The following is a 16,972-nucleotide window of genomic DNA, read 5'->3' as shown; positions in this document are numbered from 1 at the left end:
CTTGTTCTAACATGCAGCCTTCTAGGGCAATACGACAAAACCTGCTTCGGTTCCAATACTGACCTAACTCTTTAAAGTATAAATTCTGGTCCAGAATCAGACATTTGATCGATATTAATGAAATTTATTGAATGAAGCAGCTAAGATGATTTAAAAAATGCTGGACTTGGCCTGGAAGACTGTGGTGAGGATATGCAACTTTAGAATCAACCAATGCAACCCACATAATATTATGAACTTTTACAAAAGCATCTTAACACTGTGTCATCTTTGTCAGAAACGACTAAAAAAGGGCTTCAGTTTTCTCCATACAGCCTGCAGCCCAAGCAATTTACATTTACATGAACAAGTACTTATTACTCAAAAAGTTTGTTTTTAAAGTTCCCATGAAAGAGTTTGTAAAGTGCTTATTGGTTTTGTGTTTCCTGTAAACCAAGCAGCTAGAGATGCAGTTGTCATAGACATTGATTGGCATTTACAGTAGCCAATAGCACTGGGATTTACACTCAATGCCTAACATGCACCTATGGATATAACACTAGGAAGGAGATAGGTCCTCTTAGCTGACTCTTCCTGGACTGAGAGCTCCCAATGAACAAGTTCAGACTGGGACCAACAAAGTCTCTGAGACCAGGTCAGAGGTCAGTTTGGCAACAGGTAATAGGCTACAGTGTCAAATTGGTTTTCTTGATGGGTTTAGCTCACAGCAGCCTGGGCTAAGCCACAGCTACCCAAGCTAATGACAGTTAGTGGTTAACAACAAGTAAAGCTATCTTTCCATTAGAAAACTCCATAAACTACATCTGTGCTGTATTCCCAGTCTGTCTCAGAGGTTGTGTTCTTCCAGGTGACCAACTGTGTTCAGTTGCAGGATCCATCAGGAAAATTTTGTAATTAAAAAACAAAAAGTTGACACTGAGCAGCTGCATGACATCAGAAAGGAAAACTGAAAATATTTTCTCTAAAATATGATCCAGTTTCACCTGTATCAGTGACTTAGGTTATTAAGTTGTACTTTTATACAGTGAGGCCCCCAGAGACACTCCACTCCACTCTGGTGAACGGATGTATTCTCATTCTATGCTCCACTGTATCATAAATGAGAATAACCATTTCACTGGATGAAACGTTCGTAATGCCCCCCAGTGCAGGATGAGTCATCAACAGTTTCAAATCATTTTGCAGGAAAAGATGAACTCCATTATACCATTAAAAAGACCAAAGAATACCCACAAAACCACTTTTTTTTGTCATCGTTGGGCCAGATACTGGTGTACATGTGACATACAGTGCAACACATATGTGATAAAAAACACGGCAGTTATGACTTCATGGGAGCTTTAAAATAACCCAGATACCTGATATTGTCATGGGCATCTCAATGACTAAAGTTCTTACAGGATTGGCTCTCTACTAAATTTGACTTTTTAAGAAGCCTTGAAACAGAGATGTATACAGTAGCTATCACTTCATGAGACAAACCATTACTCCACCCACTGTTGTTGTTGTGTCCAGTCTTCACATGACAGTAGATTCATTTGATTGTAAAGAAATATTTCTTGCTGTATATGTGTGATGATGAAACAAATAAGGTGCATTTTTGGTTTCAGTTACAGGAAGACTGGCTAAACTCTGATACGGTCACACTAGAAGGGCTAAGCCCCAATTAGACCATGAATCGACAAAACCCTTGGACTCATTATCAAGTAGCACCTCCATTTGAGAATTGCCATGGCACTCCTCAAGTGGTTTGATCGCAGAATAAAGCCTTTTTGGCTTTATTGGCTTGTGTGTGTGTGTGTGTGTGTGTGTGTGTGTGTGTGTGTGTGTGTGTGTGTGTGTGTGTGTGTGTCTTTCTCTCCATCCTGCCAAGTCTGTCCTGCATTTTACCTCATTCTAATGCTTGTGCTGCCCTCTGCTGTTCAGCCCTCCCACTTACTTAACCCACTCAATGCTACTGTATCGTCTGCTGTCTCATCTCTCTGCATTTACTAAAACCCACCACAGGGGGGCAGGCTGATATCAATCTTGTGGCTCTTGACGTCACCTTGACAAACCCTCTCTCTCTTGCATAGTTGTCAGAACAGAATGGAATGTGAGTATAACATGTAGGGAACTATCAACCTATCAGTTTTCATCTTCAAATAATGGAGGTGAATAATATTCCAGTTATAACCCTGTTGATGCATGTTAGAATGTTAAAAACCTCATGTCTGAGGGATTGATTAAAAAGTTAACATCTTGGACAAACACCTTATATGTGTGGCATGTAGGATTTTACACTACAGCAGAATCAGGGTACCAAAAATGAAATGGATTCTGAAACTAACCTCTTTTCTATACTGAGACCATTGTAAAAAAAAAAAAAAAAAAAAAAAAAATGAAGTTCATGACAGAGCTATGTCATCAGCACAAATATGTACACAAAGCATTTCATTGGGACGACTGCAAATCAGTGTTATTACTAAAACTGCAGTAGGGCTGCAACTAATGATTTCATTACTGATTAATTTGTTGATAACTGTCTCGATTAAACGATTAGTTGTTTGGTTCATAAAATGTCAAAAAATGTTAATCACTGTTTCCCCGAAGGCCAAAGTGGCGTCCTCAAATTTCTTGCTTTTGTTGACAACCCAAAGATATTCAATTGATTGTAACTTAAGAAACCAGAAAATATTCACAATGGAGATGCTGAAATCAGAGAATTTGGACATTTTTTCTTGAAAATTACTCAAAATGATTAACTGATTGTCCAAATAGTTGGAGATTAAAATTTATAGTGGGCAGCTAATCGATTAACCGACTAATTGTTGCAGCTCTAAATTGCAGTGTTGTATCACAGTGGCATTGAAAGCCACATAAACCTCAAGAATCCTACATGTAGTATCCTTTAAAGCTACTACGAGGCGTTTTCAACTGGTTATGAATCAGTCTCAATTTATTACTGATACCTCTATATGACTTACATATTGTTAATTAGACCTTCTGTGAGCAGATCCCAGCCATAGTTAGACTGAGTAGCACATTAGCCAGTTAAAATAAAGCAGGGGATTTGTTTTTAGATATTTTTATTTATATTTGGTGGTTATTATGGCGGAAACAAAACTGCTTTTGTCCAAAGGGGCCCCCAAAAACAACAATACATTGAAGTTCCTCTTAGTAGCTTTAATATGACTAGCAATGTTACATACTTTCTTACTTATTTAATATGCAGTGCCATGATGATTACTGATTCTGTGTGATAGAATTTTTGCTGAATGAATACCAAAATTAATGATAGACTGAAGGGTCTGGTCTGTGTGTTGCGTTCAGGTGCCCCCTACAAGAAGATACTCCCACGACGAAACCGACATGTGGACCAGCGACCGGATCCCCTCATACCTGCATCGATGGGGCTCCACCGAGGACATGATAGTGAGTGCCCACTACAGCTCCACCTTGCCGCGCCACGAGAGGCGCAGGAGCAGCCTGGTCTCCTACCACGAGGAGAGCCACCATCACCATCACCCGCACCGCAAGCGTCGACGCTCTGAGGATAGTATGCACTCCCTCAAGCACCTGCCACGTGTGGTCTGTGGCGGGGAGCGTTATGAGGACGAACTGCGGTGCTTCAGCCGCGATGAGGTTATTAACTTTATAGATGAGACGCCGCTGCCAAGCCCTAGGAAGAGCCCGCGGCGCACATCCACCATCTCACTTATCCCCAATGTGTATGAACAGCACACAGTCATCCTCCCGCACTTCCCGCTCACAGACTTTGAGCGTGAGCCTCAGGCACTTAGGCGGCTCTCAGAACACAAAAGGAGCAGCAGTCGGGGCAACTCGCCCGAGGGATCCCCCAAACCAGACAGATCTTCTGGAAAGAAGAGCCCCGGGGCGTGTGGCTCTGGTAAAGGCTGCCGGGAGCACCTGCGAGATGGGAAACAGCAGTGTGAAGCGGGCTCACCTGGGCGCAGCCAGCAGACTCCAGGGCACTCTCGGCCCAGGACAGGCGGGGCTGGTGCTGCAGTTGACTGGGGGCATCAGAAGCACCTGAGCAAGGCCGAGAGTAAAGGAAGCACAAACAGTTTTGTAAGCACACCCTCGGTTTCTTCCTCGGGATACATCACCTTTCACTCTGATTCTGTTGGCTCCACCACCTAAAAACAAGTTTTCCCTTGTTAATATTAACATTATTACTGGAGCTATTATCATTATGAAAACCACTGGAATTGTGGTGGTTATGGAAAAGTGACGTACTGGATTATTTGGCCTTTTTACTACATATACCACTTATATCTGTCATGCTACATGGCCTTGGGAGCTTTGGACATGGTTTCTGAATGGGCCTAGGCTGGTGAAAAGATTGGGTGATTCTTTATTAAGCATTTACATCACACAATATCCACTATGGACACTTTTTTTTTCCAGCACTGGCACAAATAAACTGTTTTTAAATGGCGTGAACATTCCCACACCTTGTTTTTGCTGTTTGATGTTGTTTCTTATGAAATGCTAAAAGAATTGGAGGAGGTAGTTGTTAGGATGGTGTTTCTTTCTCTCTTTTTTTGCACTTAAGAACATGAACTTAAACTGTATTTTATTTAGCCTGTAATGGCTGTGTGTTTTATTCTATGGACACATTTGCTTTCAAACCAACTTTCCTAGATACCCTGAGATTGACCTAAGGATATGACACATACATATTTATTTTATTTTAATCATGATGTACAACTTTTCGATTTACATAATTATTCACTACACATGAAACACTTTTTTTCCAGCACCCTCTGTTGAAGTAAGCTGAGAGTGGTAATCCCAAGATCTTTAATGCCGAATAGTTTTACTGTTACTGTGTGAGATATTAAGATATAATGGGAAGACCCCTAAATTCTTGAGGAAAATGTGAAGTCACTTTATAAAGATTGACATGTCATGTATATATGAAGGGTATTGGATTCATGGTTTTGGTGTTCTTTTTTCTTTAATGAGACCTTTGCTTCGAACATTTCCTCCCAGTTCTTATTACTCCAATGTTTGTGTAAACATCATTAGGCATAACAGTTGCTCAACACATCAGCTGGAAATGGTGCTTTATCCTCATCAACTGAGCAAATCAGCCTGACCTCACCTCTTATTTCTTTCAGTAACATGTTAGAAAGCACCAGTAATGATTTTTTCAAAGTAGCCAACAAAGAGAGAACCTCTAAAAGATGTCAGATGGTCCAAAAGCTGAATAATCACAGCCTTCAGGCTGACTAGATGTAGCATAATTTAAAAGCTGTTGTCATACCTAAACCCAAAAAAATGTTAGCACAAATTAGGAACATTGTGAATAGAATGGAAATTTAGTATGGAATTATACTAAATTTCCATTCTATTCACAATGTTCCTAATTTGTGCTAACATTTATTATTAAATTAACAACTTATATTAACTTATCTGCTGCAACATAAGGCAGTCATGATATGATATGTCATAACATGCACTGCTAAAGATTGCTAATATTCCCATTCTGGAAACGTTTTCCAAGTGTAAAGTGACTTTTTAAATGTCTGATTATATCACTTCATAGCAAAGTATGAAAGTTCAAATAGTATTACTAAATTATCAGTAAAATGCCCTTTAAAAACCATTAATTTTGAGAAATTCTCATGTAGCACACTCACTCAAAATGGACACTGGAGTGAATTCACAGTAATGATGAAGCTGACTTTCCAAAGCGCAATGTTAAATTAACAAAGAATTTCTCATGTTTACCAAATGCGACAATTTGCTGAGCAAAAGGGGTGAAAATTCTTCTTTTTACAATTAATAGCAGAACCAATTTTGGGCTTTGGCTTCTCAAAGACAGTAACTGCTAACATGAATGTATTTGCACGAATTAGGTGTAGGTTTTCAAAGAAATTATTAAGACTATAAGGACAATAGGAAGTGAAAATACCCCCTTTGACACCCTTACAAGTTGTGAAACTTTTTTGCTATTACCATTCAAGTAATAAAGTTGCATAATGTTTCATTCACTCATTTAAGTGTTTAGTTTGAATTCTCATGTGTCAGTGTACTTCTCATTCATTGCTTCCTATTCAATTGGACTAATTAGTTGAAATGTATCTTTCTTTGAAGACATAACGTCAGACTTTGCTATGTCATAGATTTTTGCATTTTGTTGTGTTTACAATATTGAAATATAATTTTGTAACATATTCAAAGATTTATGACTCAAATATGAATGATGTTAAATGTTATAATTTTCTTGTTCAGATGTTGACTTTGTTAAAAAGATACGACTGATTAAATTCACAAGATGATGCTTCAGAGTGTGTTTTTACAATTTGGCAGCAAATGCACTTTATTTGTTACTGTTATATTTGTTGTACTGTTTTTTCTAGTCCCTCAGTTTGAGCTCACCAGGATGGATATGATGAAATTCATTAATTCTTCTACTTGTGTCTACATGAAAGTGAAGCCCAGGTAGGTCCCCATGAGATGACCAAGGTTTGGTGTCTTCTAAAATGACATGAGATAACCTGGATCAGCCTCACTCATTTTGGCAATATCCTGCTTTCAGTAGGATATGGCAAGAAACACACCTACTGCAAATTGTAAGAACTCAATTGATTTTAGATAATATTAAAAATAAGTCAGTTGATTAATTGTAATTCAAAAAACATACAATTCTGCTTATACAAATACTAAATGTGTCCCCCTACCCCAATTAGAACTTTTATTTCCACAACAAAATATTGCATGACAGCATTGCATAACCTGTAAAATATATAAAGACATAGAGGCCTACACATTAATATGTAGGCCTGTATAAAATCCCCTGCTAGAGGACGACTGACGTCATGGCACGCCACTCCTACTTTGCCTGAGAGACTCTGTGCGCCTGAACACAACTCGTACAATTAAGACCCTTCAGCAGAGTGAACAGTTCATTACCCTCACTCGGCTTCTCAGTTCTGCTATCTTTGTTCTTTGTTGCAACAGTGTGCGTTACAACGTAAGTTATCACAGATGATATAATCCATGGCACTAAGTTACTGGAGCTAATACTGTTGTGTGTATATTTATGATAATTAGCAGGCTGTTAGCTTACCTTGTCGGTAGCTCCTCTGGGGAAACAAGCAGAGTTGAGTCCTGTTTGTATGCTGCTAGTTGTTATCTTTAAGTTACGGCCTGATTTTTTAATGTTGTGTACATCCCAGTTTGATGTAGCCGGCATCACTGTTATGTTGCTATAAATAGCGTTAGCATCTCAACTCCCTAGCGGGCTGAAGTAACTTCCCGGTCACGTGACCTACAACTTGTTGAAGCCAGTGCCATGTTAGTTTATTTATGTGCATGCTCTGACCCCTTGTGGTTATTTAGTGACATGACATTTCTTGTATGCAATTGATACCATGTAAGTTATAAGTTGATGCTGCTGGATAGTAATTATTATTATCATTGTTCTGTTGCAGATATCACAAACCACACACAAACACATGCAAATGCTTCAAGTTGCTTTATTATGATTGCAGCCCCCTCACTGTTGGAATTACCTGCCTGTGTGGAATAAACCTTCATCTGAAGGAGAGAAGTTGCTGCGTTTTCTCTGACCGGAAAATTAGGCCAGTTGTGCACAGCCAGACTTCACCCACACTGTTGTCTACAAGGCCTCTATGTAGGCGTGCTTTTCACTTTTTCACTTAACAGCTAACGCTGCATCAGAAAAACTAGTAAATTGAAGAAATGAGAAATGAAATCGACAAAGCTGCTTAGACGTCATCTGCAAGAAGCTACTTTTTGCCCTGTCTCTCCTTCTTCTGTCTGCAGCTGGAAACACGTCAGAGCAGATTAGAAACTTCATCGACGATTCATGTCAGTTGAATATTTAATTATATTAGTGAAAATCAGTTGTCATCTAACTAGACAGTTGATGGTGGCGAACTACTTAAAGGTGTACCGAGCTCTCGGATGACAATGAGTTCATTAAACTGTATACAACAGCCTAACCACATATTCTTGTAGCATAAAGTTTGGCAAGTTATTCACAAAACATATATTTCAGTTTTGCATAAAAATAAATGCTGCTATGTTTAAGTGGAGAACTAAGTTTTGTCTTGTGGTGCAGGTGTCTCTCATTAACTGACTGCACTGCAGCCCCTGGTTAGCGCTTTGTGAGGAGGACATGGCTCTTTTTACGTGCCAAAAGGCAATTCCACGGTGTGCTGTAGGTCGCACTGGAATCAGCCCGGAACCAAAGCTAGCTGTATTGTAGACGGTTCACGCTTAATTGTGAGTGTTTGGATGAGGTACATACTGTATGTTTTAATTGCGCAAGTGACAACCCTGCATGCGACTGCGGCAGAGGATCTTCAGCAATGAACGTGATCCTGCGCAGCGACATATTTTAGCAGCAAAATGAGCAGGAGACTGAGGGGCCTGCAGCGTACTTCATCCACGTCTGGTCTCTTAAGAGCGCTTGACTGGGCCCAGTCTAATGCTAATAACGTATTCTCTCCCTCACTTCGGTTCTCAGCTCTAATATGCGTCGCCATTATAGTGGCAAACTAAACTAGGTTACTTAAACAATGCTAAGAAGAGTTCATAGAAATTCTTAGAAAAAGTTTAAGGCCATTCAGTGTGGAAGTCACGTGGCTTTTTCCTTTCTTGGATAAAACAAACTTCTTGTGCCGTGGGCCTCTGTTGGTCTCATCAAAAGAGTAGCTTTGACTTTGTGGACAGAGAGTGTTAAGAAGATTTACTGACGGGGGGTTTATGAGCAGATCAGACCAGACAAAAAAGCTGGAGTAACAAATCCTTGCCATAAGGCGGTTTGGAGCTGCGAGTTAGGTTGTTATTTTGAGGGTAAAAAACTTGAACCAGGCAGTGTGTACTTTTTTTGTCCTTTGCACTGCACAGGAGCACCCCTACCCTCTTCCATGGGGCAGCAGTGTCTTTTCAGCATGTACCATCTGAAAGGGCTGTGGGCGGTTCAGCGATTCTCCTCGCTGCAAGGTGCCATCCTTTCCGGGGCTGGTCTTCAAGAATGGAGAGACACTTTATGACATCCCTGCAAAAGCAACGGAAGAAAACTATAGGGCACTTAAAAAGAGCTGAATGACAGACAGGTTTGCTGTGCTGCGCATATAGCCGACATACGATGCGCTTTACGGTAATAAGAAGTCTAAGGGACATACAGATTAGGGTTTTTACATGAGTTTGTTGTAGAGGCCTGTAGCTGCAGAGTTATTCTAAATGACATCAGAAAAGCTGTTATTAAACCAGAAATTTAAACTGCATTGTTTCACAATTTTTCTTTTCTCAAATTTCACCATCTCGCCATTTCCAAGTCCAGAGGAGACAGAGAAGAGAGCATGGCGTGTAATTTGCAGCCTTTAGCAGAAAATTGTTGTGTTGTCCGACAAGCGTCTGATTTGCCCGCCACTGTTGCGGTACTCATGCGTGAAACCAGAGAAGAATGGAGGAAATGACAGGCCACCCTCCATTCTCCTGGATCTCTTTTTCCTGTATGTGTCAACTCCACTAAATTATAGTTTATATAATGAATTTATATTCGTTTATATAATGAATTTATAGAAATGTATATAATGAACATATCAAATGTTTAACCCTAAATTCTACCGACATATTTAAGGGCTACTGACTACAAGAAACAGCCACCATAGCAAAATGGTAACTTATTTATTTTCTTATTATCAGTTATGTAATTAATGTCATCAGTAGAAAAAAAGGTTGTTGTTATTTTAGGTAAGTTCATATTTATTTGCATATTGTGTAAAAGTGAAATAGACCTTCCTCCTATACCCACTGATCGTGTGTGATATTTTAATTTACCCTTTTCAAACATGAACTAAACTAAATTGGTTACATCTATTAAAACTATAGTACACGGGCGGAAGTGGTGTTTTTTTAAAAAAACACTAATTATAACAGAAACATAAAACACTAATATGAAGTTATTAAAAACAAATGGACAAAGTCATGAAAAATTGGAATAACATAGATAGATGATTTTTAAAAAGTATACTTCTGGGGTCTGGAGGTAGCCCAGTCGGTTTATTCCTTGCCCACGCGTCTTCTTTGGTCATACGAAATACAGAAATTGTTTAGCCTAGTTGTCAAAGGCCCACTCATGTCATTTTCTTTCAATTTGACGGATTCATCACGAAATAGCTTAACTTCTGAGAGACCTAAATCACAAGTACTCAACAATGGATCGTGTTTTCTTTCATTCAATCAGTGTTCGACTCTACAGATCAACCATCATTTCCTACCAGTGGTGGAAAGAGTACTGAAAATCTGTACTCAAGTACAAGTACTGTTACATTACTGAAATAGTACTCAACCAAACGTAAAAATGCCGGTGTTAAGAAAACACAAGGTAAAAGCACAACGTATTCTTCTCAAAGTCTACTCAGAGTATTAGTCACTTTTTAACCACTGATGTTTAATGCATTATCGTCAATCATCAGTCTAAAATTATCTTAAACTCCTCAAAACATGTGGCTGCTGCAACGTTTTTTGTTTTTTCGTCCTTATGTCATGTTTTGGCCCGTTTGCGATCAAATAGCCTTATTGGCAACAAAGATGCAGACGAAAGATAGGGACATTAATTCAAATAGTACTCAATACTCAATTACGAGTTTAAAAGTAAGGAGATTACATAGTTAAGTAGCCCTCAGGTCACATACTTGAAAAAATACTCATACATATAGAAATACCCCCAAATGACTTAATGGTTAAGGTTAAGTTGTAGCTTAATGTAACAAACAGGACAACACGTTCTTTGTTTTACATTTTTATTAAGAAAATAAAACATATACAGTATATAATAGCATGTAATGGCATATTGTGGAAATCTATACAGTGCAATCATAAAAAATCAGTTAAGCTATGACTTAGCATATCTACATGTGATCATCAGTTCTACCAAGGCCGCCACACGTTGTGCTGAGTGTTTGCAGCTTCATTCCTTTGACTGCCAGAGTCAAACTTCTTGTGACTGGAACTTTTTTGTGTGGGCGCTGCAGCGCAGACAGACTGTTTGTTTCCAGATGGCTGCCTCGCGTCTTCACTCGATAAAGAGGGAGACATGCTTGTGCTGGTTGGTGTCAGAGCTTTAGATTTGATCGTTTTTTTGTCCTCAGGTCCAGCTGCAGATAGAAGAAGTCTCCGCGCCTCCTCGTGTGTCTCAGCTTGGCACGGGCCGCTGTCCATGGTGCTGAAGCCGTCTTCTCGTCCCCTGGAGCTGCACAGTTTACCAGAGAGCTGCGATAACATCCAGCAGTCGCTCCCATTCAAGTTGTCTGCCATCAGCAAATACTGGTTGACGTTTGCCAGGCAGCTCCGGAAGCCAGCTTGGTAATCAGGAAAATCTGAGGCAGCGGTGGTACCTGAGAGCAATGGAAAGACATGATAAGGTGAGAAACACATAATCTGTGCATGAAGGTGCACTTTAAGTATCCCCGAAATCACCTTAAATCAGTGTCTGACTATCTGATGACTTGGTCTGCTGTAAGAGTTGGGATATAACTTACAGCTCTGGATCTTTTGGAGGTTCCTCAGGTGTTTAACAGTGAGCTCCAGGATGTCGGCTTTTTCCAGTTTACGCTTTCGAATCTGAGTGAAGAAATAACATTGTTTAGACACTCTCTTCAAATAATTATTACGCATCAATTGCAGTAACTCTGCTTTGAAGTAAAAAAAAAATAGATTAAAAGTTATACTCACGCTGGTACTGTAGTAGCTCTCCAGGAGAGATTTTAACTGGTCCAAACACTTATTTATGCGAGCTCTTCGTTTCTTTTCCATGAGTGGTTTGGACACCTGCAAAAAAAGCGGGTAAAATTAATATTGCACGCAACACACGTCAGTCAGGTTGTGATGTTTAATTTTCCAGCCTTAAATCCATCTCCTCTTAGTAAGTTATTCTACACACCTTGTTTCCAGCAATGGGTTTGGACTTTTCTACGCAGTCTGTCGTCGCCACCATTCTGTTGAAGTTAATCTCTGTCCCTCTCTGGCACACGAATGAAGAAGTTGACCCTGAGTGAATTTATATAGAGACACCCACTTAACATCTCAATGCAAACAGTCCCGCCTGTCTCTTGCGCTCAAATGAGCAACACTGGCGTCATTTGACAGCCTGAATCAACCAAAGACTTAGACTCACCAAATAAAAATCATCATGTTATGTTGTTAACAAATATATTTTAAATAGCTAAATGTTCAGAATTTCTACCTGTTCTTATTTTTATACAACCCCAAGTCACCTGAAAGTTGTTTTTGTCCGAATTCGTTCATTTAGTTTTAGTCAACTAATGAGATGTGTTGACAAATGCAGGTCCAACAGACTGCAGAGGAATATTCAGACACCACATTTTATATATGTGTGTTATGCGTTAAAGTGTTAAAAATGTCTATCTGAGTTTCATGGGAAGCTTTAGTAATAATTTAAGTTTCAATTGTTTTTAATTAATCTATTCTCTCTTTAAAGGCAAATGCAGAACATTTGTAGCTCCAATAAAATTTAGTTACAACTGTTATTTCAAAGTGATAGATATCTATCTATCATCTAATTGGGATTATTTCAAAATCGGTCTGAAACAAACACCGACTACAAAGGTAGGTATAATACATGGTTTGAAGCGTAATGGACATATACATTGCCGATACACCAACGTGTGGGGCAAAAAGCTAAAGAGAAGCGTAAAAATCATAAACATAATAGCTAATAATAATGGTTCTGCTTGGTGAGGGTGGTGTGGGCACCAATGACTCCTGTATTCAGTCTTTTATATATGCGTTTCACGCCACCAGGTCGAAGGCAGCACCGTGGTAATTCCTGCGTGTCCCCACAACATTTCGATTTTCTGGTGGCCACTTGTCATTAAAAAAAAAAGGTGTTCCACCTGCAAACTGTCAAACTATCAGCTTCATTCAGGCAGATGCAGCTACGCTTATATTTATACACATCAAACACCAAACCTGTAACGCACGTAAAGCGTAAGAGATTTTGAAAAATTGTTAATACTTTAGGATTCTTTGGCTATTGTGCGTCGCCAGGTTTTGTCTTCATACCAGGCGCGCTGAGGCACCGAGGAGAATCGCGGGCCGCCCCTTGTCCTCGGTCCCTCGCCTCCTGATTTTCCACACTGCTCCCTGAAAGGGGCGAAGGCTTGGGAAAGTCATACCAGCTGAAACAATGTATTGACTATAAGTTCATTGCAGTCCACTGCGCATCTTGTGCTTACACACACAGACCATCTGAAAATACTAAATTGTAGCACTGTATAGATAAAAGTGCCATTTGTATCCAATTAATTTTGTTCACGTGGTATTTAGGGTCACCTTGGTGTTTCCACAGCTAAATGAGGAAAGTTGGTTTTGGTGCGTTTTGAAAGACACGCGACAACGTTGAGAAAACCTTACTACCCAACTACCCAAGTCTTTTAAAGGATCCGGTAGGCTTCACAATGCCTATCTTAAAATGACAGAGAGGGTCCGGGTAAAGGAGGGGCATTTGTATTCAGTCTGGGGAGAGGGCGCATGAAAAGAGACCAGTTTATAGAGCGCCATTGATCTTTTCTTTTTCGTCTGCTTTGTGACCACAAACGTGTGGGCATCAAAAGATTCTCCCAACTTCTAAAGTGAACCAGCAGTCGCTACTTTTCTCTTAATTCCGTTTGACAAGATAAAGTATACTTCATGTGAACAAGTTTTATCAAAAACTTTAAACTGGCAAATTTATGTTTCGATAGCCAACCAATCAGAAGGATAATTTTCCTTATCAAAATTAAGGCCTGACCGATATTGGATGGTTGGGGCAGAGGTCAATAGCGATATAGGGAGTAAATTAAATTCTGATATTGATATATTGGCCAATATTCTTTACACAGAATATAAAATTGGGTAAACAATTGTGACACAGATATGTAATGGAGACAGGATATTTTACAATTTAGCAATACACGTCATGGTCCAAAATTATATGAGGGCTTTAAAAGAATAAACTTTAATCATTTTAAATAATTATCAATAAAGCTGAATTAGAAAACAAATCAGATATGCATAAAATGCTGCCTATAAAGCTAACAAATAAAAATAGTCCGCATCAAGATCTGTTAAAAAAGTTTCCATTTTGGCACATATTGGACAACATATGCCAGCACTGATATAGACTGATATAGTTTTTACAGGCCAGTAATGGGCCAATAATATTGGCCTGTAATTATGCCATAATTGTAAAATCAATACTTTTTTTTCAGTGTTGAAACTATATTAATCGGGATCAGATTCCCATTGATGCTATGACAATTAAAGCAGACTATAATGAAAGAACAGCCATGTCAAGCTTGTGTTAGAAGACACTAATTGCGTAAAATGTAGTGAAAACTTGCGGGTCACAATTGTGGTGCTTTATAGTGAAGCATTTAATTGGTATGAAATCTGGCCGAGGTGCTGTGGTGTAAGTGAGCTTTATGCTGTCTTTGTCCTCCCTGGACGCCACATTATCTGCTTTTTCACGCTTGGTTTTAACACAAGACCGTGGAGTGTTGATTTCAGCATGGAGCCGTGGCATCACAACAGTCGCCTGTCTTGTTATTCTGCGCCACGGTGCAGAGATTTCACCGCTGATTATTCGGTATAATTTCAATTAGTGTTAGCTCTCAGGGGTCAAAAACGGGAAGGGAGATTTGCAGAGTGAAAGAAGGGTGTGGTGGTTTTATGAAAGTAACTACAGGTCTGCAGTAAGGGGATGCAGTCAGGCTTTAAAACGGTTTCCCTCCAACGTCACCTCACTTCTCACAAAAGTCGTTATGTCATCATCTATCCATGAGAATAGCGCAACGAGAAACTTGCGGACATAATAATACAAGTGCCATTAAATGACAAGTTAAGTGTATGTTTATAAAAGGGCTCGCGCTTTCGCTCCACTTTCACTTTTCAGCCTCTGGTCATTCATTAACCCTATCGGGCCTTTGTCATGGATGCCTGCCGGCGGGGACCTGACAAAGCTGCTGTAATAATTGGACTATTGGGGAACTTGTTAACAACAATTAGTGAAGCAATTATGCAATTACTGCAATAAACTATTTTCTTCTTCGAGGGAAACTGAGACATTTGCAAGCCAATGGTTAGACCTGTACCCAAACGGTATAATAGAGGTGCAGGTTATTTACATCTTCCATTTAGGCTACTTCTGTCGAAAACTCCATGTAGAGTCCAAGTATGTTTAGGAATAACAATAGATAACAAAGAATACTATGTTTTAGCAACATGCAAATATATATTATTGTAATCTTAGCCACGCTAGTTATAAAATAACAGGCCTACATCAACTTGATGCACTTATTTAAAACAACAATGATAATAAAAATGTTTAAGTTGTAGGTTTCAGGTAATTTTATTTTGCAGAATGACATTTTAAAAATACAAATGTTTTCATTAATTTCGCCTGTATCCAAATTATTGGAAATGGTTGTATCAGTAGGCTATACTATGCCTGGCTGGCAGAGCAGAACGCGGTTAAAATATGCAAACACAGGCCCATAATTTGGCGCATCGTGAGCGGAGCAAATCGATGTACCGCCTTCCATTCAGATGGACCTGAAACAGCACTGGTGTGACCAAGACGCTCTTTGTGCGTAACAAGGTCACAAAAGGAGCAGGTACATGGACAGGTGCACTGGAAAAAATATTATAAATATAGACAGGATTTTGTGAAAAGCCACGCGACGGGCCTGTTGACGAAGCTCTGATCAAACATCAAATAGAAATCGCATCATGAATTTCTATGGACTGGTCCTCGGGTTATTTAAAGACTTCTTACTTTGGTTTGGGGACACAATGGCCGCTGTTTGCCTGTGTGTGCCGGGGTTACCGCATGAAAAGACCAGAGGTGCACATTAACATCGCTTAAGGTTTTCTCAAGGGCCGAAATGAACTGACTGGAAAGTAACTTTATAACTCGCTGGAGGATGAAGCCTTTGTTGAGCTCTGAACTGAAAGACACAAGTGCCTAACAAAAGGGGGGGCGCCATTGTTAAACACTAAAGCGCATGGGCATTGATGCGCCTTGAATTGCAAAACATCTGCCATTTACTCTGAACTACTTGAGCAAGATTTGAATGAGAATAACCAAGCAGCCTTTAGCGCACTGTATTTAGCCGTGCGTAAAACAACAGTTACCCGCTATATGACCAGCGTATAAATGGAGAGTTTGATTTCAGATTAAGAGCACATCAAAACTTAACCTGATAGGAAGTGTTCTGTGTTCTAAAAGGGTGCCTCGTTTTAGTGTACTCCCCTCATTGCATTTAAGTTTGATGGATTTATGGCGATGAAGTACAGATGAGATCCATCTCTTTACGCACAATGTCAGTCTCTGTAGATTAAACCCACAGATAGTCCTGAACAATAGCATGTGGACTAAAAATTAACCCCAGCTAATTGTCATTACTAAAACAGGCTCGACTGTTGACAGAGTAAACATATTCGATTCCACTCAAACATGAATTCATTTTGTCATTATTAACTATCTTTCTATTAATAATCTCATCTGTATTCTCAAAGACTGAACCAACAATGGTTAGTGTGTTTCAAGTAAATTATTCTATTTCTAAACATAATAACTCATCATTAAATCTGGAAATCGGACTCACAGAGGCCATTTGAAGTTTAGTAAATTAGGAGGCCAGATCTGTCAACATTAGCATCCCTGACCGGTGAGAGACCTGATTCCAAAGAAGACCATTTTAAGGCTAATCCCATATGGCAACCAAACGCAAATGGCCTCCACTTAAAGTGCGTTTTGTTTTTGCTTTGGGCGCAAAAAGAAGGACCAGTCGGTGGCCAAGTTTTTCCCAGGGTTTTTCCTTTATCTGACCAAAGTGGAAAATTGAAAGGTACAAGTGAAAAGCCATGGGGGCGTTCCTCCGATTTTCCTCGCTCCATATTTTGTAAAACAGAAATATGTGTC

At 39.5% G+C, this 16,972-nt stretch overlaps 2 protein-coding genes and 1 long non-coding RNA gene across 3 annotated transcripts in view; 1 reads left to right on the top strand and 2 right to left on the bottom strand.

Annotated features, from left to right (window-relative positions):
• gpr153 (G protein-coupled receptor 153) overlaps positions 1-5,328 on the top strand; it is a 52,018-nt gene extending 46,690 nt beyond the window's left edge. The window contains exon 6 of the mRNA XM_084721486.1: positions 3,313-5,328. Within this exon, the coding sequence (XP_084577612.1) occupies positions 3,313-4,143 (831 nt within the window). The 3' untranslated portion in view covers positions 4,144-5,328. The remainder of the gene's footprint in view (positions 1-3,312) is intronic.
• LOC146325445 (uncharacterized) lies at positions 3,990-7,591 on the bottom strand. The gene is made up of 3 exons (XR_014770716.1): positions 7,082-7,591; positions 6,391-6,489; positions 3,990-4,032 (listed from the first exon to the last, which is right to left on the bottom strand). It is a non-coding gene; the product is annotated as an uncharacterized LOC146325445 (long non-coding RNA).
• A 3,182-nt stretch (positions 7,592-10,773) lies between these two features.
• Positions 10,774-12,060, bottom strand: hes3 (hes family bHLH transcription factor 3). Its single transcript, XM_084720031.1, has 4 exons — positions 11,930-12,060; positions 11,722-11,817; positions 11,529-11,610; positions 10,774-11,384 (listed from the first exon to the last, which is right to left on the bottom strand). Exons 1-4 carry the CDS (start codon positions 11,981-11,983, stop codon positions 10,918-10,920), a joined length of 699 nt encoding a protein of 232 aa, XP_084576157.1. The 5' UTR covers positions 11,984-12,060; the 3' UTR covers positions 10,774-10,917.
• Positions 12,061-16,972: the final 4,912 nt, after the last annotated feature.

This window comes from Lutjanus erythropterus, chromosome 6 (genome assembly GCF_056507025.1).
Source record: "Lutjanus erythropterus isolate fLutEry1 chromosome 6, fLutEry1.hap2, whole genome shotgun sequence".
Taxonomy (NCBI): domain Eukaryota; kingdom Metazoa; phylum Chordata; class Actinopteri; order Lutjaniformes; family Lutjanidae; genus Lutjanus; species Lutjanus erythropterus.
This window is presented reverse-complemented; position numbering and strand designations above follow the sequence as displayed.

What these genes read in the sequence shown, in the direction of transcription:
- hes3 (XM_084720031.1), bottom strand. Translation starts at nt 11,983, where the DNA reads ATGGTGGCGACGACAGACTGCGTAGAAAAGTCCAAACCCATTGCTGGA. An exon ending in AACCCATTGCTGGAAACAAG is followed by an intron (nt 11,818 to 11,929) that starts GTGTGTAGAATA and finishes CTTTTTTTGCAG; the next exon opens with GTGTCCAAACCACTCATGGA. An exon ending in AGAGCTACTACAGTACCAGC is followed by an intron (nt 11,611 to 11,721) that starts GTGAGTATAACT and finishes TTCTTCACTCAG; the next exon opens with ATTCGAAAGCGTAAACTGGA.